We start from the raw sequence: 19,629 nt of genomic DNA, 5'->3' as shown, positions 1-19,629 counted from the left end.
TCCAGTACAGTCCAAGTAAATTGGCCCCGTCAGCTGCCATGGCAGATAGAAATGACCAACAGCTATTAAAGAAGCAGCAAGGTCTTTGGCTATGATGATGACGGTTTAGTTAAAAACAACAATTTGTCTATCAAACTCACAAGTTTCTTCAGCTTCTGCAAAGTTCCCTTCACTTGAACTTCTAAAGCACGCGGATTGTGGACCAAGTCATGCCATCTTACCAACACAAAACTATTTCCCCATCCTGAACCCACACGCAGATACGATCCGAACCTCCTCAGCAATTCGCAACTTGGTCATCAGCAACTTTGCGTCGCCTTGAAACATCACACTTCGCCTTGGTTTACGAGCGTTGCTACGGAACCAAGTATCTCTCTAATGAACTAGAAAAAGATGGCATTTTTCTCACCGGAGGTCATCATAGCCATTATTTTCGGCGCTCCGAGTTTCCTAGTTGCCGTGGTGGGCCTTTGGTTTGCGTACCGGGCTGCGTATGCCTTCAGGCAGCGGCGTCATGATTTAGAGGCCTCGGTGCCGGCAGATAATTCTCCGGTCACACCACCACGCATATCATCGGGGAGTCTCGAGTATATCGTGGCAGTTCCGGATTTCGCACACCTACGACATGCTTGGAGCGAACCCGTTATAGACAGGCGTCACCAGGTCCCTCTCCGAATGCTGCGCGCCAAATCGCTGCCCCGTTAAGCGTGAGGTCCCATTCTTCTGACTTTTGCCGCTTTACAGTTTCTCATCGTAATGGGCAGAATAAAAACTCGTCTCGCCACAGTAGGACATCCGTCAATTCATAAGTTAACACATCCCCTTAACTCAGAGTGATCTTCCAGTCACATCGAACATCCTTGTCGAGGTGAGAGGGGCGGAGGGCTCTTACGGTTGTTGACTATGGTTCGTTATAACTCCTGAGTCAGGCTGAGCATATTAGTGCGGTGGAATGAAAAGAAGTAGATCGCTGCAGGAAGTAGAGATGGAAAGGAATCTTGAGCGGTTTATACATTACAGCTGTTAAGGAAAAGTCAACATGGGTAAACATGGTGCGACCCAATGCCGTTCAGTGTCTGGCATGCGCACTACTTTATCAATGAATGTGACTCCAAGGGATAGAGTGCTCTTGACACTTCCCCCCGAGCACTGGTAGCTATCTTCTGGCTCAGTTATTCCACCAAGGGCCGGGCTTCAACTATACAACAAAAAAACACTGGTAGCATGGGTAGGCAGTGAACTTTTTTGGTCTAGCCCAACCTCTAAGCTGTACATCTATGCCCGCATTCTAGTGAAGCATAAAGCGACACTCATAACCCTTATTCCCTCCCAAGACCACCGACGGATAGACAACCCGGCTAGATGGCTAGGCTTCGCGGTGCAATAGCAACTCGAGTTGCCTGCGAGGATGGTGGGCCTGCCCTAAGCCACAGTACTGGTGGAGACTGGCAGAATGGCTAATGAAACCCAAGGCCTTCTGGCCAAGCCTAATTCTGTTACGAACCAAGGCACTAACTAAGTTCGTGAAGCCCAAAGTCCGGATAGACGCTCCGCTTTCGGTTGATTATTACTTGTCTATGTCTCCTCGGGCAGTGTGTAGGCCTTTTCTGGGTCCTCAGCGAACTTCTCCATCTGTCACACCCAAAACCTCCTCCAATAGCCTAGGACCCTCGCTAGACACCCATTTCTCAATACACCGTTGCAAACGGGCTAGCAGTCTTCTTATCGGTAGTTCTTGATAAAGGAAATGTTTCGTAGATGAAGCTATACCGTCGTTAGGGGAGAAGATTGGTCCGGATCGGTTCCCCTTGCACCGGTCCAAGCCATTATGTCTTGATAGGCGATAGCCCGCCTCTGGCTTCGTAGTCACACATAGAGGCTTGCTTTCCTTGAGGTGCTTGAACTAATCACTTGAGGGTGCTGGTCTCTTGGCCCCCTCCAGTAGCGCAAAAAAGGTAGTAAGTGGCAAAAAGAGTGGACAATGGTGGGTTCAAACCACCTCTATTGGACGAACAGGGAATCGAACCCTGGACCACTCCCAGAGGTGAGAATCTGTCAGAAGAAACTTGCTAAGGGAGTATTATACCACTAAACCATTCGCCCGGAATGCCTGTGTGTTGCGATGTTGGGCGTCTTCCTGTGAGCGTTCATGACCAGGGAGACGGGCGGCTTTTCAGAATACACAGGCAAATTTGTGACAGTTTCTCATACCAAATGAGCTATTATTGATGATTTCCTTGGTATGTTGTTCCAAATAATATTTTATATCAATTAATTTAATATAAATGTCTGTTCCTTTAAACTTATCAAATCCATTGAGTAGCAACCACGCGCTTCAATTAAACCAATCCTTTCCCAGCAACTCTGTATTTTCTCAACCAGAATCAGCATAGGTCTCGAGTCAGTGTAAGCACCCGAATTCCCTAATACAATAGCAAGCCAGCGCTGTTCAGTCAGTCTTCGAGCGAACTCGGCATCGCCCGCAGGATCTTTGCATAGGTGCAGAGTGCCGTCGATCGCATCATTTCCATTGTATATCATGGCGTGCCAGCCAGTGTTGTGTTCATCGAGGCTCCTCACAGAGTCCAAGTTCTTTTCTCCTTGCCAGAGGTCAACCTCGATGGCAGCACCTGTGATTTGGAGATGGCATGACTGAAGCAGGTTCGCCCTTCCAGGTGGATCCAGTCTTTCAAACTCTGTCCAGCACAACATCTGGGCTGATATGTCTGCTAGTGGGTTGATAATATCCACCTTGATCGAATATCCCTCTTTAAGGGCCGGAGTCGACGAGGAAAACCCGTCAACCAACCCACGCCAGCCCGTCCAGGACCAGCTCGGACACTCTTGGCGGCGGGTTCCAGGTTCCAACAGCGCCCAGCAAAGGCCTCTCGTGAACCCTTCCAGCAAACTGTTGTTCTCGACCGGGGCCGGGACACCACACATGTGATGGATGGGCGGCTCTCGCTCGGAAAGCCCGTCGAAAATGCCGAGCATGGCGTTGAGGATATCTGAGTCGTATGTGAGTTGACGAGTCGTATATTCAGCCATCAGAGGCCAAATACTCCGATATTTCATGCGAGATGTCTTGATGCCTTTGCGGGGAAAAGCCCGCTCCTGGTGCTTGAATAGTCGCCTTGACAGCGACGAGGCGACCACCTTGTGGAAACGGAGAGGAACCTCGACAGCCTCGCGGACGACCATGCCCTGGCACTCGTAGAAGACCTCTTTCTCTGTAAAGACCAGGCGCCTTCGTGACAGGATGCCCTCCTGGAACGTCCACCCCCGCGTCCGCCAGGTCGACTTGCGCACGTCGTAGCATGGATCGGGCGGGATAACCGTCAACACATGGCCCTTGACACGAAAGCAGGGTTGACGGATCATCGGACGGTCACTGACCCCGGGCAGTCCGGAGGTTGGGTCATCGCAGGCAGCGGCGATGATAGTCACCTGTCCTTTTTCATACACGGTGTTCATGGCCTGCAGTTGGCTAGAGAAGACTTTAGGCTCCGATTTGAGTGTGCAGTATCGGTCGACCCAAAGGTACCTATACCCGAGCCGAAGAGTGACGGTGATGGCATCCCGAATGAGGGCGTAGTCGGTCTTATCAGGTCCATCCTTGCGCCCCCCCCCGACATAGCTCAAGGCGACGAATGGGACGGTCTCGGATGGGGCCACGATGGCCAGCTCGGGCGACTTGCAGTCAATGAGGCGTAGGTGGGGGATTTTCCGGGAGGTGGGTGTGTTGTATGGCCGGCCGTGATATACCTCACAGCAGTCGATCCAGCTGCGAATCTTGCAGTAGTCGATGGCGTCAGTCCGCAGCCGATTCACCGTGAGGGCATTTTCGCGGTACTCGTCATTGGACCCAACCCGACTGATGAACCCAGATGGCCGAGGTGTCGTAGCTTGTCGCTTTCCGGGAGGCACGACACCAAGAAACACCGTGTCGACCCAGTTAGGCGAGAGGTCCGTCTGCTGGTCGATCCCCAGCCACTTGCGGTTGCTCAAGAAGGCCCGTAGCTCGCAGTCGGCCACATCCAAATCGTCGTCGAGAACGGGCTTAACAGCCATCATCAGCCGGCACATGGGACATGACCTCGATCTCTTGTCCATATTGCCTACTTTGGATATTAGAATTCCCTTGGAGATGCCCAACGGGCACCGCGAAAACAGACGGCCAATGTCGAGAGCATCGCATTGCGCACATAGTTCCCCCTCATTGTCCACACCTTGGCAAAGGCTGCAGCCGGCCCTACGTGATCGGATTCGGACGGTGCGTGGACCCATCTCTAGTACGCATCCGAGTTAAAAAAAAAAAAACCACTGGAGCGATCCGGGGTGGCATCTCTGGGTGTATATGTCGTAGAGAGAGCGATAGACTGTAACATATCTAAAGGTTGAGCTTAAGTAAGGATTCTAAGTGACTAGTAAAATACAAGGGGCTACCTTTCCAACTTCCTCTCGAGGTACTCTTTGTTACGAGGATCGAAATCGAAATGAATATCGGATGTATCGGACGCGTCGGACAGGCTGGACACATCAAAGTCGGACATGCTAGATATCCTGTGTGACTGGGATCTAGGAAGGCCAGGATGAATCATGGAAGCTAGGTACTAGTATGCTAGCAAAGGATGTTAAGAAAGGGCGAAGAATACCCAATTGAGGTTTCAGGCCCCAGTGTCGATGCCTAATGTAATGGCCTGAATAATACCTGGCTTATGTTAGATGGCCGGCTCGGATTCAGCTGTACTTTTCTGCGATTGGTTAATATTATGACCCCTATGACTGCTCGCCCCTTTTGATTTACTATTTAACTACGGAATTTCCTCTCGGCTCGTCCAGCTATAGCTGGACTTTGGGTGGAGGGCAGCAGCCCGCTCAATAGTAAAGGGGAAACCTATTAACAGGGCATAATTAGGGATATGCTTCAAGGCAAAAGAAAGGACAGTACTTACTCTTCTCCACTGTTGCATTGGAGTGACCCTCGTACCTATGAGAGATGGACCTAAGAGAGTAACGACCGAGAGGGGACGGACGGACGGCGGGGTACTGGTATTTATTATGATCATGGAGGCCTCTGCGAACAATTGCAACTCCTGACTAGGTGGGGTTCAATATCTGAGCAACTGTGTGAATGAATCAGGCTATGGCTACTGAGTTGATTTTCCAACCAGGCTCTGGGCAACGGGGTCAATTTCTAGCGCCACATCATGGAGGTAGTATTGCACTTCACTCGAATTCTTTCAGTTCGTAAAAAAAAAAAAAAAAACTCCGTCACAGTGAGAGTTTTGGCTGGATTCACACAGTTACGTTGCAAATGCAATATGGCCTTCTAGCTTACTAGCCACTGAGGAAGGGTATGCATCCACCACGGGGTCAATTTTAAGATCTAGGCATTTCTAGCAAATAAGGCTAATTTCTAAGATTAATTAATGGGCGCTATTAGTCTCACGCCTTTACCTCGGGCGAAATTAGGTTCTACTATAGTAAGAGGGTTAATTATATGCTTGATTGGCAGTGCTGGCGTCTCGGTGTGCCTGGCTAAGCTAGATACCCGCCTTAAGCTATACCATATCGCGTGAAACTTCGAGGCATATCGACCATTAGGTATGCAGTTTTATCAGCGGAGTGACACATCGCCAGTTTTGTTTACCCTTCTCACAATGGCCTGCAATGCACTTGCCATAACATAGGTAGCTCTATATAACGTGAAATGAACTAGCGCCTTTAGAAACTCTTGATTTTAACGGATATGGCAGAGCCGCATGCCCAAACAAGGCAGTGGGCGAACTATGGGCCGGACGAATTGCTAGTCGCGGCGTCGGGTTAGGGTTAGAAGAGTGCTTACTCCGTTATAAAATTCTTAAATCCCCCCTTAACTAGAACTTCTAGGGGAACTAATAATAGGTTAAGCTTTCTAAGTTTATAACAAGGTTCACCAAGACTGACGTAAAATGTGGGATGATAGAAGACCCCTGTCAAAGCAGTTAACTAGATAGATGACGTGCGACTCCCGAGGGGCAACCGTAGGTAAAGCCAGCCTTCCGATCGGAGATTTAAGGCCTACAAAGTCACCCGTTTGGCATGATGTCATAACATATGACGATCTTTATTTAAGTGCCGATTTGTCAGTTTAGTAACGCGCGTTTCGCATAGGGTGCATGAGTATCTCAGGACTGGCAATACGGGAAAGGGGTGAACCCCCCCACATGTCAATCTCGTATTGCAAACTTTCCTTATATTATGGTAATGCTCGTTATTATGGAGCCGAGACATGCTATTTAAAATGGCGATGGCGGCCGCCGTGCTTCTAGAAGCAATAGACGACATCCCGTTCAATTACTGGACTGGCTAACGATGCTATCGCACGTCACCCTTCACCTATTGGTGGCCGCTGGGCTCGCCTTAGGTGCCGAGCTCGACTTCGTCAAGCCATCCAACAGCTATATCGTCGAGTACAAGAACGGTATCACCAAGCGAGACAATATCTTCTCCCGCGATGCTAGCATCAAAGTTGTCCGAGACTTCCACAGCGACATCTTCTACGGCGCCAATATCGAGGCTGAAAAACACACCGCCGAGGAACTCCTGGCCCTCCCCGAGGTCGCCAATGTTTGGCCCAACCGCTTCTACGAGCCCATGAGGGTTGTTGCTAGGCAGTCGGCTGATAACTCGACCGACCTGCCGCCTGGATCTGACCTCAACCCCAATGAGTACGACGTGCACAACGCGACGGGCGTGTGGGCTCTCCACCAAAAGGGCATCAAGGGCAAGGGCGTCAAGATTGCCGTCGTCGACACTGGCGTCGACTACACCCACCCCGACCTGGGAGGCGGCTTCGGCCCCGGATTCAAGGTCGCCGGTGGCTACGACTTTGCCGGTGATGGGAACTGGCCCAAGGGACCTAGAGAGCCTGATGACGACCCAATGGGTCTGCAAGATCACGGCACCCACGTGGCCGGCATCGTGGCCGGCAAGGGCAAAAACTGGTCCGGCGTCGCCCCCGAGGCTACCATCTACGCATACAAGACTTATGCCCGGGACGGCACCGACGAGGCCATCAACATTGACGCCTTCCTCGCAGCATACGAGGCCGGCGTCGACATCATCACAGCCAGCATCGGCCTCGGTGGCGGTTGGTCCGACGGTGCCTGGGAGGAGGTTGCGACACGTCTTGCCAACAAGGGCGTGGTCATCACCGTGTCTGTGGGCAACGGTGGCGACGGCGGGCCTTTTCGCGCCTTGTCCCCCTCTGGTGCGAAGGGCGTCCTTGCTGTTTCCAACATCGACACATACTCGAACCGCGATGCGAAGCTGGCCGTCCCCGACTATAGCACCTCATGGGGGCCTCTCTTCGACCTGCAGATGAAGCCTGACGTCGGTGCCCCAGGAGCATATATTTACAGCACCGTCTTCAACCACGGATGGGCTATCTACAGCGGTACTTCCATGGCGACACCCTATCTCGCCGGAGTCGCGGCTCTCTACATTGGCCAATTCGGCGGCCGAGGCACGCAGAACGGCGCCAAGTTTGCCAAGATGATGCATAATCGCCTTGTGTCCAATGTCCGCAAGGTGAATCAGTGGAGCTGGAGCGAGCCGACCGCTTCAGTTGCCCAGATCGGAAGCGGCCTGATCAACGCCACAAGCCTCTTCGCATCGACAACCGACCTGATGTACAAGCCCATGGCCCTCAACGACACTCGCTTTTTCTCCGGCCACCACAAGATCACCGTGATCAATAACAGCAAGAAGCCTGTCGAGTACTCTCTTACCAAGGAGGACTCGCAGGGCGTCAGCACCCTGGGCAACGGAGAGTACGACACCATTGTCAAGGAGTACAGCTACTTGCAGTGGTACGAGTACTCCATCAATGCTACGCTTCCCAAAAAGTTCACTCTGCAGCCTGGCGAGAGCAAGGAGGTCACCGTCTCTTTTCAGAACCCCGACAAGTCCAATTGGTATAAACCAAGCATGCCCTTATACGGCGGCAACATCATCGTCTCGGGCTCCAACGGCGACCGTCTCGCCATCCCCTTCGTAGGTGTCGGCGCTGACCTGAAGGGAACCTTCAAGAACATGTTCCTTGCCGAGCCGCGTATGCAATCCCTCGACCCGCCTGTTCAGCAAGGCCTCAACGGTTCCACTCCCTCCTTCTCCTTCAACCTCACCGCTCAGGACTTCCCTGTCATCTTGGCCGGCATCGGCTGGGGCACTCGTCAGCTCCGCTACGACATCTTCGAAAAGGGATGGACAGAGCGTGCGTGGAAGTGGCCCCTAGTCCCGGGGAAGAACAAGTACGTGGGCTCGGGCACATGGTGGGTTGGGGCGGGACAGGTTCCCAAGTGGTTTGACGACCAGGGCTGGAATCCAGACGAGACGACTGACTATCCCTTGGTAAACACGGGTCGAGCAGCGGCCATGCCTGGATACGACAAGCGAGAGTACTGGTGGTTTGGCAAGCTTACCAACGGCACCAAGATTGCCCGAGGCGAGTATGTATTGCGATTTGCAGCCCTTGTCCCTTTCGGCCGGCCGGAGGTGGCGGCCGACTGGGATACCTTGGCAGTGCCTTTCAAGGTGACGGGACAGTACAAGTCTTTGTAGTAATTAGATAGATGACTGAAATATGCACAGTACCTAAAGGCACATCAGAATAAGTTGTTAAGCATTTAATCAATGAAAACAGTACATAAACAAAGAACTCTGTACGCCTACCCTGCCTGCAAGACATGCCTCTTGTAGTAGCAATTTATCTGTAAATCCCAGGTCCCTCATGCAATCTATACTCTATCCTCTCTGTCCGCCATTTTCCGTTCAGGCTGTCAATGCTAGATAACCCGAGTATCTCTCAGCGCCTGCCCAGCACCAAGTCCATTCACATCCACCTCAATGCCCCCAGCCATGGTTGGCCGCTGAGGCACAGGTACAGAACCGCTAGCCTTGATGCGCAGTTTCTCGTCTTGGGCGGATGCAATCTTGTCCTGTTTCAGGCCCATCGAATCAAGAAATCCAATAGTGTCTGTCAATTCTTGCTCCTTTCTGGCTGCGGTCCAGTGAAGCTCTGCAGCCATGATGTCGATGACCCTTGGCAGAACCTGCAGCGCTTTTGAAGCATCAATGAACGACAGACGTGTCCGGCGGGCGATGACGTCCGCGGCTGTGCAAGCGGCCTCAGAGCGCACGCCATGTGTGACCTCAGCCTCGATGAAGGGGAGATTTGGCAAAAGTCGAGTGTTTAGACGTGGTGAAATGGCGAGCAGTGCCCAGGCTCGGTCGCCGTAGTTGGTGGCAAGGTGGTAGGCAATATCAGCCTCGATGGGGAACACCTCCATCAGTCGCGAGGCAAGCGAAGACCAGTAGCCATGTGCGCCTACTAGGGGTACTTTGCGTGTGCAGCAGGTACCGCTAGTCGTGAATCCCGGTAGTCCAGCACCGCTGATATCAGGAAGAGGTATGGCGCGTGGTTGAAGGTTGAAAGTCTTGATGGCTTCATCAACAGTGTCTTCAGCCATTTGTCGGTAGGTGGTCCATTTCCCACCTGCGCAGGTGAGAAGACCTGAAGGAGAGACGGTGATGAGATGACTTCTAACAAGAGATTCGGTGTTTTTGGCTCGTGGGTCGCGGACGAGGGGACGAATTCCTATGTGGTGTAAGTAGATGCTCAAACGCTGAAGACAAATGGTTCACTAACCTGACCAAGCTGCCAGTACGTCATCCCTAGAGAGCACCGATTCTGGCGACAAGAGCTTGCTAACCTCATTGAGAATGAAATCCACATCGTCTTGCTGCGCTACAGGAGCCTTCTCAACGTTGCAAGGGTTGTCCGTCGTTCCAGCCAGAGTGAAGCCTTGCCAAGGAAGAACAAAGATGACACGGCCGTCTGAGGTGGCTGCGTCAAGCATTCCCATTCCATTGGGGCATAACCTCTTTGGCAGCATAATGTGGACGCCAGATGAGGGAGCGACGATGGGCTCTCGAGAGGGCTCATCCATTTGTTCAATCGCGTCGGTGAAGGGGCCAGTCGCATTGATGACGCCCTTGGCATGGACTGTGAAGGCTTGCGATCCGTCAAGGACATCTCGTACCTTGGCACCGCATATTTGGCCATTGGCATCTTTCTCAAGACCCGTGACCTCGACATGATTGAGAATGGTGGCTCCGTATTGAGAAGCTGTCATTGCCAGAGCGACGTTCATCCTTGAATCGTTGTGTTGGCCATCATAGTACACCAAAGCGCCAACCATATTATCTCGTCGCAATAACGGAAACGCAGCAAGCGCTTTGCTCTTACTCAAGTAATAAGAACTCTCCAGGCCTTGCGAGCCAGCGAGAAGGTCATAAGCCTTGGTACCAGCCCAAAAGTAGGGCGCCTCCCACCAACGTTGCAACGGCAACAAGATTGGCAGCGAACTTGATAGATGCGGCGCAATGTTGAGAAATGTCTTGCGCTCTCTCAAGGCTTCCATGACGAGCTGGAGCTGACCGTAGTCGAGGTTCCAGACTGCCTTTTCGAGATAGCGAACACCGCCATGCACGAGCTTTGTGCTCTTGGAGCTTGTCCCTGAGGAGAAGTCATCGCGCTCAACGAGTGCGACTTTCAATCCGCGTGTGACGGCATCAAGGGCGATGCCTGTTCCGGTTGCGCCGCCGCCGATGATGAGTAGATCATATTGAGCACTCTTGTCCGGTTCGCTGCTGCGGCGTAGGTCGGCAAGCTGTTCGGCGCGGCTCTTTGTAGCTTGGAAGGTAGGTGGCACGATACGGCCGGCGGAATCGCGCTTGAGAGGAGCAATGGGCTTGTCGATGGAATGTGTCTTGTTTCGAGTCGCGTAGACGACGCCGCCGGCTGCTACGGTAGCTGTTGCAGCAGCGCAAGCGACGAGCAGCGGCCGCTTGACTGTTCGGAGTCGCTGCTGCATGGTGGTTGGCTTGTGGTCTTGACGAGGGGCAGCGTGAGCTCCTCAAGCGCTCTTGAATAGCTTTGAGCGCGTCGATAGGAATGGTGGTGGCAGGGTAGGTCTTGAGTATGGTGTCAAGTCAATCAACTTGGAGCAAAGAGAAAAGCATGTTTATAACAGACGATAACTTGACAATGATCGTCGCATTGGAAAAAAAAGATTCCATCATTTGCGGAGTGAAGACGGGCCACTCGAGCAGCTCTGATATCATACCTGACGCTTTCTTCTGGAAAGAACCGGAGAGGACATGCCGGCCGCGCCAAATCACGCTCCAACATTTCTCCCCGTGATCATTTTCTCCCTCAAGTCCCCGTCGAAATGAAACCCCTGCCCCGCCAGAAACTCGCATCTGACAAGTGAGGTCGTCTCGTAAAACCTCCAACATGCAAGTGAGCCAATTCTTGCCGTGTCATGACCAACGCTCAGCCTCATCCACCATATGCATGTCGGTATTTCAACACCGAGTTGCTAAGCTATACAGGGATTAGTGTCATGACCCCTGACAGATGCATGTCGGGGTTTGGTACCGACCATAATTCACCGAGCACGACCGAAGGATTGATTGTGCGCCCGCCTCCTCCGGCGGCAAACTTGGCTTCCGTGGCCACGTGCTGATATTCACCGAGGTACAGCAAACTACTGTTGGCTTGGCTCGCACCTCGATGCGCTTTTCAGGTCAGAGGCGCATGCAGGTTGGTTCCATTCGGACTAGGTACGCTTTCTGGAAGGGAGCCGCAAAACCTTGCAGTTTCTTACTGTATCCACTTGGTTTGGTTGGTGTGGGTCAAAGATGCTACCACGTTGTATCACGGCTCGGCGTCAACTCACCCTGGAGTTGGAGCATTGATGAATGGTGTTATCAAAGTCGAATCTCAGCAGACTTTCTCGCTTGGTGGTGGGCTTTAAGCATTATGATTAGGTTGATATGGTTTGAATATCACTTGATATCAAGGCTAAATTATTGATGCCCGAGATACAGTGGAGGAGAAATACTGGAGCCGAACGTTGTGATAAAAACCATTGATAGCCATCGAGTTGACCAAATGAAATACTCTCCAGATACCACCATGAAAGCTTGCCTGATCACAAAATGCTCATCGATTGATTTAAACATTACCATCAACTGCAAACATATCCACAACGATCTCATAATGTCTCAGAAATGCTGACGTTCCCAAGTTCCACCAGCGCTGATCACAAACTCCAGTGGAGAATCGCGAGGTGGGCACCGTGGGGTTGAGGCAAACGTTCAGACGATCAACGCTATCAATTGACGCACTACCTAAGTAACTATAATGCTCTCCAAACCTGTTTCTCATTCTTATCATGTGGGTTCTGTGTTTCCTTTCTCTGTTTCATTTACTGTTGTTTCACTTTCGCCCACCAAACTCGACTATTCAAAGATTCTCAAACACCCCGCCCTCACCTCGGAAGCGCCCGAGTCCTTCAACCATGCTCAACGAGAGGATTCTATACCTGCGAGTCCAGGGCCCGGTCATAGGTGTTGGACCAGACTGATCGACGAGGTGTTACGAGCCGCTTGAATCCCATGTAGGGAGTGTTCATTGGGCTAGGACCAGTGTACATGAAGGTATCATAAAGGAAACCACCAAAGGATGTACCAAGGAACGGTACCACCATTGGAATCTATAATCAAGGTCAGTTGAGTGCGCCATAATCAACCAAGACTTCACTCACCCAGAAATAGTATCCTCCCGCAGACCAAACCTCAGTTCCGTATCCGAGCATGTACGAAACCAACCGCGGTCCAAAGTCACGAGCCAAGTTGATGGCATAGCCAGTTTCCCAACCCCAGCAAGCACCGATACCAAAGATCAAGAAGAACAGGGCAAGAGGCATGAGCGGCCCGGCACCAATGTTGGTGCTATCCGCCAACGCAAAGATGACAAACTGCAGGATCGTGCTGGCGATGAACTCGGAAAAGACCATGCCTGTACGCGTCATGAAGGCAGCAGGATACGTGCAAAAGATGCCCGCCGTCGCGTTCTCGCCTGTGACGGTTCGGATACCCGGCCCGCCCTCGTACGCGTCGATGGCAGACTTGTAGTTGCCATACACGACCGCGGCGGCGGCCATGGCTCCGAGGGTTTGGGCAATGGCATAGATGGGAAGCTTGCGCCAGGGATGGCCTCTGAAGAGACAGTTCGCCAAAGTCACGGCGGGGTTCAGATGGCCTCCTGATTTACCACCGACATATACTCCAAGCATGACACCTAGTCTGGTCGAGCTCGTTAATCAAAATCCAGGTCGACTATCGCGATTCAAGACTTACCCCCAACCCCAAGAGATGCTCTGATAGTCACCCTTGGTACCTCTGCTCAGAACGACCTGAGCAACAACGCCGTCGCCAAACAGAATCAAGATAAAGGTGCCAAAAAATTCCGAAAAGGCATCCTGGCAAGTCTCCCTGACCCTGCTCCAAAGCAACACCTCCTCCCGCTCACCAACATGAGGCTGCAGCGTCGAATCGCTGGGCAGTTCCTTGAGCGCTTTGGTCTGAACCATCTCGACTTTGGCGGGAGAACTTGGGCTGTTGATGGATGACTCTGAGATAGAGTCTTGGTTGAAAGAGGCGTTCATTGTAAAGATCTTGGTCGAGAGGAGATGGTTGTGAATGCCGTCATCACCTCATGGGGATGTGGTTACAATTTATGCTCAGCAAGGACCAGCAAGACTCTTAGCCACCAAGCCGATTAGGTTACAAAACGATAGAGGGTATCCTCTTGGACTGAGCCATCGTTCGGCTCCGGTGCGAGCGAACATCGCTTCCTTTCCCGAGGCACACTCCCGGTCCCCTCACCTTCCCATGGTGAGGGTGGCTTACAGGTCTGTTGGTACACTCCTGGTTAGAGAACGGGGAACTCCAGCTCCGAAGGGGTAGCACTTCCAGTTCCTCCCGGCGCAATCGAACCATGGCTTGTGGACGGGCCCTTCGGTGTTTGTCAGTCAGGTGAGGGTAACGTCTAGATGCGAGCTCGGTAGCCCACACCGAGAGGTATTACCACCCTCTAAGATGGGGATTCGAGACGCCCATTCCCCGCCTCCGCAGGTTCCCCGACGAGCCTCAGACCCTCCGGAGGTCCGAGGGTTTGATTAGACAGTATAGCAGACTATGAATATGCAGATAAGCGTTCGCCAAGCCCCTTGTCACATTAAAGCTTCTAGAACGTGTTCCCACTTTGTGGGGATATGCACAAGGTCCCGAGGTGTCAAGAAATTTCTCCACGCTGATCCTTCGCTGCTTAAACCCCGATGGCGTCCTCCGATGCTCGTGCCATAGGCCATGTAATTCGGGTTCGCAAAACCCGAGTTTCTGACCTCCATCTCTCAGGTGTAGGGATTATGAGACGTGCTGTTGGTCCGTGTCAAGATGCAACCCCAATCAACCGCGGTGATCCTCGGCCGAAATCTTGATCTCGTGCTCTTTTCTCGACCAAAAAGTAAAACCCCGCAAATTGATCCTTGGGGTAGTCACCTGGGGTTAGCTTCAGGAGGGGTTTCTTCCCCGTGGAGGAGGGCATGGCTTGTGATGGTGTCGCATTAGAACCTCCAAGCTCAAGCCGAGACGGGAATACTTAAGTGCCTGGTCCATTGCATTCTGATGACACGTCCTATCGCATCTTATCTCGGTTTAATCATCACATTACAAGCTTGTCCCACCTTTGTTTCCCAATCCTTTACGACTGATACCTCTTCACCAAAAACGTCATGCCTCTCATCAATGGAAACTCGAATGGCTCCTTCATTGGAGCCATTGATCAAGGCACAACCAGCTCACGCTTCCTCATCTTCGACACTAGTGGCGAAGTTGTGGCGACGCATCAGCTCGAGTTCAAGCAGATCTATCCCCATCCTGGGTAAGGCGATTCACATATTGTTTGACCCAGAGGCTAATATTCAAGCTTAGATGGCATGAGCATGACCCAGAAGAGCTGGTAAGCTCTGTGGAAAAGTGCATTGATGGAGCTGTCGAGTCCTTTGAGGCTCGGGGCAACTCACGCGACCAGATCAAGGCCGTGGGCATCACAAACCAGAGAGAGACAACTATTGTCTGGGATAGAACGACGGGCAAGGCGCTGCACAATGCCATCGTCTGGACCGACACTCGATCTCAAGAGTTGGTCCGACGACTGAAGCGTCGTCTCGGGGCTAGCGAATTGCCCTCGAGATGCGGTCTTCCTCTCTCCACATACCCCTCGGTCAGCAAGCTGCTATGGTTGCTCGAGAATGTTCCTGATGTCAAGGATGCGTATGAGCGCGGGGTGCTCGCTTTCGGTACCGTCGACACTTGGCTGACGTACAAGTTGAACGGCGGCACGGAGCGTGACATTTACGTGTCGGATCCTTCGAATGCGTCACGCACCATGTTCATGAACCTCGAGACGCTCAAGTACGACGAGGAAATCATTGACTGGTTCCGTCTCGACCCCGCAAAGATTACCCTGCCAAGGATCGTGCGGTCCTCGGACACCAAGGCTTACGGCTCCTTGGCTGGCACCTGCTTGAAAGGCACCAAGATCACTGGGTGTCTAGGTGACCAATCTGCTGCCCTCGTCGGCCAAAAGGGTTTCACCCCCGGCCTCGCCAAGAACACATACGGGACTGGCTGCTTTCTGCTCTACAACGTGGGGTCCAAGCCCGTCATGTCTACCCACGGACTTCTGAGCACCGTCGCCTTTGACTTTGGCGAGGGCAACACCATGTACGCGCTCGAGGGCAGCATCGCCGTGGCGGGCTCGAGCGTCAAGTTCCTCGTCGACAACTTTGGCTTCATCCAGTCGTCGTCCAAGCTGAGCGCCCTGGCCGAGACTGTCGAGGACAACGGTGGGTGCACTTTCGTGACGGCCTTTAGCGGCCTGTTTGCGCCGTACTGGATTGACGATGCCCGAGGTACCATCTTTGGCATCACAGCGTACACGCAGCGCGGACACATCGCTCGCGCCACGCTCGAGGCCACGTGCTTCCAGACAAAGGCCATCCTAGACTCGATGGAGAAGGACAGCGGCCACGCCCTGACGGAGCTGGCCGTGGATGGTGGCATGTGCAACTCGGATCTTATCATGCAGGTACGTACAGCAGCACAACAGCTGAACAAGGGGGAGATGAAGACGCTAACAGGGTTTACAGACGCAGTCTGATCTTATTGGCATCCCTGTCAACCGACCGGCCATGCGGGAAACAACGGCTCTTGGCGCCGCCATCGCAGCCGGTTTCGCAGTGGGAATCTGGAAGGACTTTGGTGACCTGAAGAATGTCAACACGGAGGGCCGGACCATTTTTGAGCCCCAGATCACTAGTGAAGAAGCGGCAGCTCGTTTCGAGACGTGGGAGAAGGCGGTCCAGATGGCCAAGGGGTGGGCGAGCTAAACGAGGCGGTGTCTGTAGCGTTCTTGTCTGTGCTTTCTTTTTTCTTCGCGTTTTTTTTTTTGTGTCTGTAGCATATGTATCAAGTGAAATACTGCTGCCTGGGCCAAGGGCTGCTAAAACAAGTCCGTTGAATTCCCTACTATTAACACTAGTGATGATCGCCTAAGCCCTTGCCGTCTGCCACATGCCAATAGAGGCAAAGCGTCCTGGGGCCGATCACATCCTTCAATGGCGCCAGGGTGAGGGGACAAGAGAAACGAAGCATCTTCCTCCCGGCGAAGCCGTAGCATGAATCAGGACATGAGCTGCGGGTGCTCAGCGTCTCATCTCCACCGGAACTTTATGCAACCTACCAAGCATCGACGTACGTCAGCCGGATTCCAGAAGAAGAAGGCCCCTAGACCTTCTGAGATGTCATTTGCTGCGGGGCCCCTGGTCCGCGCCGACAGGGAGGGGGTAGCACTCCGACATGCTGCCTTTCTGGTGTGGCCCCCTCAGCTCGGCAGTAGAGGACAATGGCGACAGTGTCAAATCTCCACGTTTCACCGGGGGGGTCTAGGCCTCTAACTGGGGCAAACTTGGTCAAAGATTGACGGCTTACCGCCGGAGTTGGGGGACCGAGGCTCGGCCTTATTGTTCACCAACCGTTCGTTCTCCTCAATATTATCTCTGGATCCAATTCTCCACGTTTCCTGTCAACGAAGATCTCCTGTTCCACCAAAGCAATCCATGTGCATGGTTCATTTCTACTGCTTATCGCTCTTCCCCAGATTCTACTCCACGCAACTCAATCGAAATCTGAGGGAATGTGGAGGTCCCAGACCCTCGAGAGAGGGATCGGCACAATCCCCACGAGCGAGGCCCCGACAGCAGCAATTGAGGCCGAGGACCTCAACTCGACCTTGAGCAATGACGAGGGATCCAGTGGCGGGGAGTCCAGACTCACCAGCTCCAATGGCCCGACGAGGAAACGGAGGAGGGAGAGACACCAAAAGATATCGTAGGTTTTTTTTCCGACATACAATACCCGATAAAAAATACGAAAAAATCTGAATAGTTTGTGTGTTCAAGGTGTGAGATGTGCAAATCCCGCAAGGTAAAATGCGACCGTGCTGAGCCCGCTTGTTCATGGTGCGCCCGACACAACCGCGCCTGCGTCTACCTCGAGAGACAAAAGCCGGGGGCAGCTCGCAATGGTTTCAGTCTTGAGCTCGAGGCCAAAGTCAATCGCATCGACGCGTTGCTACAAGCCTTGGGACGCCGTGTTGAGGAGCACATCGTCCAGGATCACGCGGCGGCTTCACCGGGCCTCGCATCTTCAACCGCGAATAATCTCCAAGGCGATAGTCAAGATGGTAGTCGACTTACGCCTACAAGTCTCCCGAGAACCTCTTCAATGTCGCAGGCCAGGTCACCAAGCCTGTCCGGTACAACATGGCAATCAGGCATCCAGCCTCAGCAGCCAGTGCTGATGGCCAATTTGGAGGGCCCTACCCAACCAGTTACCTCTCCAAATGCCTCTGGATTTCGAAAAGACCCTTCTCTTCACTCCTTCATCATTGATCTCCCACCTCACGACGTCGTCTATACCCTCGTGGACCTCTACTTCAAGCACTGCAACACGTGGTGTCCCATCCTTGATCGAAAAACGACCTTTGCGGCCTTCTTCGGGCCGACATTGATGGAGGAAGCCGACAGGATTTTGCTCTATGCGATCGTGGCAACGACGCTGAGGTTTCTCAAAGATCCAAGGATGTCGTCCGAGATGCGGACATACTACCATGCCGTATCCAAGCATACAGTGCAGATATACGCCATGGAACATATCAGCGTACCTGCTCTACGAGCCCTCGTCATAATTACCCTGGATGAACTGGGAACATCAAACGGCCCCCGTGGTTGGAATCTCTTGTCATTACTATCACAAAGCGTGAGACAACTCGGCCTATGTGAAGAAAGCACCGTCTTCCTTTCGGCCGAGGCGTCAGAAACTCCGCATACCGGCTCCATGAGAAGAGTTGCAGCTGGAAAGCCCGAGTCCTGGATTGAAGACGAGGGAAGGCGACGGCTTTACTGGATGATATACCTCTTGGACCGTTATGCAACAATAGCCACGCCGACTTTTGACTTTATGCTCGACGGCAAGAAAGTCACGCGTTTCCTACCTTGTTCATACGACTTGTTCTCAAAGAACGTACCGGTAGAAACGAGGGCTTTTCATCCAAGTGACGATCAGCAGAGAGAATATCTCGTCAACAAACCCGACAATCTCGGCAGCTTTACCTACCATTGCGAGATCCTCATCATCCTTAGCAAGATTCACGAGTTTCTCAAGACGCCAATTGATGTATCTTCCACAAAGGACATGGCTGAATGGCGAAACACATACCAGACGCTTGACCGATCACTGGATGGCTGGCTGCAGAGCTTACCGAGTGAATACAGCAAGATATCCGCTCTGTGTCACTCTGATCCTGCAAGTCGTGTGGCCAACTGGTTCATGTTGCATAGCGCATACGTCACTGCTGCAGTACGGCTTCATTCTTCGGCGGCGTATCCGACCGTCAGGTCTCACATATTTGTGCCCTCTCATTACGCAATGCAGAGGTGCCTGTCTGCTGTACAAAGCCTTGGAGACATTACCCGTGATGTCTCTGAAGCAGATGGCTTGAATCTTCTGGGGCCTCCGTTTGCATTTTCGCTCTGGGTGGCTGGTCGATTGCTGCTGGTTCATGCCGCTGCGGTTGGATGTCCAGTTGATCCCTTGATTGACTTCTTTATCGATACGCTTCGAAATGTCGGCCAACACTGGGACGTCGCAAGCAATTACTCCAAGATTCTGAGCCGGCTTGTACAACGGGGAAGACAGGGCGACATGACCTTTGCCGCCATGAGACGGTACGTCTTGTGCAATTTCCCCAAACAACAGAACTAACATGGCATTAGGAGCGCGTATGACCTGGTGACACTCACATCTACAGCTCGACACTCGAGCCTGGAGCCGACATCAACACAAGTCACATCTCTCAGCGAGCTCGACAACATTGACGTCTTTGACTTTTTCAATTATCCCAGAGTCTCCAACCAGAGCACGGCGAATCTGGTCATCCGACCTCAGACCATGAATAATATCCAAGGGGACTCAGCAAGGAATGGCATACCTGATCCAGAGGCAGATTGGTTAGCTTATGGGGGGTCGCTTTTCAACTAATCTGGAACAACTGGACCGTATAGAATTCTTTGACAATCACTTGTCCGATGTCTTGTGCTTGTATCATTA

At 52.5% G+C, this 19,629-nt stretch overlaps 5 protein-coding genes across 5 annotated transcripts; 3 read left to right on the top strand and 2 right to left on the bottom strand.

The window, feature by feature from the left end:
* Nucleotides 1-6,357: 6,357 nt before the first annotated feature.
* Nucleotides 6,358-8,607, top strand: NCS54_00464000 (Hypothetical protein; the record flags this gene model as incomplete). The annotated part of the gene is made up of 1 exon (XM_053150170.1): nt 6,358-8,607. One exon carries the CDS (start codon nt 6,358-6,360, stop codon nt 8,605-8,607), a length of 2,250 nt encoding a protein of 749 aa, XP_053006145.1.
* Nucleotides 8,608-8,831: 224 nt separating this feature from the next.
* NCS54_00463900 (Glycerol-3-phosphate dehydrogenase) lies at nt 8,832-10,922 on the bottom strand (the record flags this gene model as incomplete). Its single annotated transcript, XM_053150169.1, has 2 exons — nt 8,832-9,643; nt 9,695-10,922. 2 exons carry the CDS (start codon nt 10,920-10,922, stop codon nt 8,832-8,834), a joined length of 2,040 nt encoding a protein of 679 aa, XP_053006144.1.
* A 1,509-nt stretch (nt 10,923-12,431) lies between these two features.
* On the bottom strand, nt 12,432-13,562 carry NCS54_00463800 (Hypothetical protein; the record flags this gene model as incomplete). The annotated part of the gene is made up of 3 exons (XM_053150168.1): nt 12,432-12,608; nt 12,660-13,200; nt 13,255-13,562. The coding sequence occupies 3 exons, from the start codon at nt 13,560-13,562 to the stop codon at nt 12,432-12,434; spliced, it is 1,026 nt and encodes a 341-aa protein (XP_053006143.1).
* A 1,128-nt stretch (nt 13,563-14,690) lies between these two features.
* On the top strand, nt 14,691-16,349 carry NCS54_00463700 (Glycerol kinase; the record flags this gene model as incomplete). Its single annotated transcript, XM_053150167.1, has 3 exons — nt 14,691-14,839; nt 14,890-16,048; nt 16,110-16,349. 3 exons carry the CDS (start codon nt 14,691-14,693, stop codon nt 16,347-16,349), a joined length of 1,548 nt encoding a protein of 515 aa, XP_053006142.1.
* A 683-nt stretch (nt 16,350-17,032) lies between these two features.
* On the top strand, nt 17,033-19,560 carry NCS54_00463600 (Zn(2)-C6 fungal-type domain-containing protein; the record flags this gene model as incomplete). Its single annotated transcript, XM_053150166.1, has 3 exons — nt 17,033-17,349; nt 17,421-19,247; nt 19,296-19,560. The coding sequence occupies exons 1-3, from the start codon at nt 17,156-17,158 to the stop codon at nt 19,558-19,560; spliced, it is 2,286 nt and encodes a 761-aa protein (XP_053006141.1). The 5' UTR covers nt 17,033-17,155.
* Nucleotides 19,561-19,629: the final 69 nt, after the last annotated feature.

Source organism: Fusarium falciforme, chromosome 3, assembly GCF_026873545.1.
Source record: "Fusarium falciforme chromosome 3, complete sequence".
NCBI classification, from domain to species: Eukaryota; Fungi; Ascomycota; class Sordariomycetes; order Hypocreales; family Nectriaceae; genus Fusarium; species Fusarium falciforme.
Note: the sequence above shows the minus strand (reverse complement) of the source record. Positions and strands in the feature narration are given on the sequence as shown.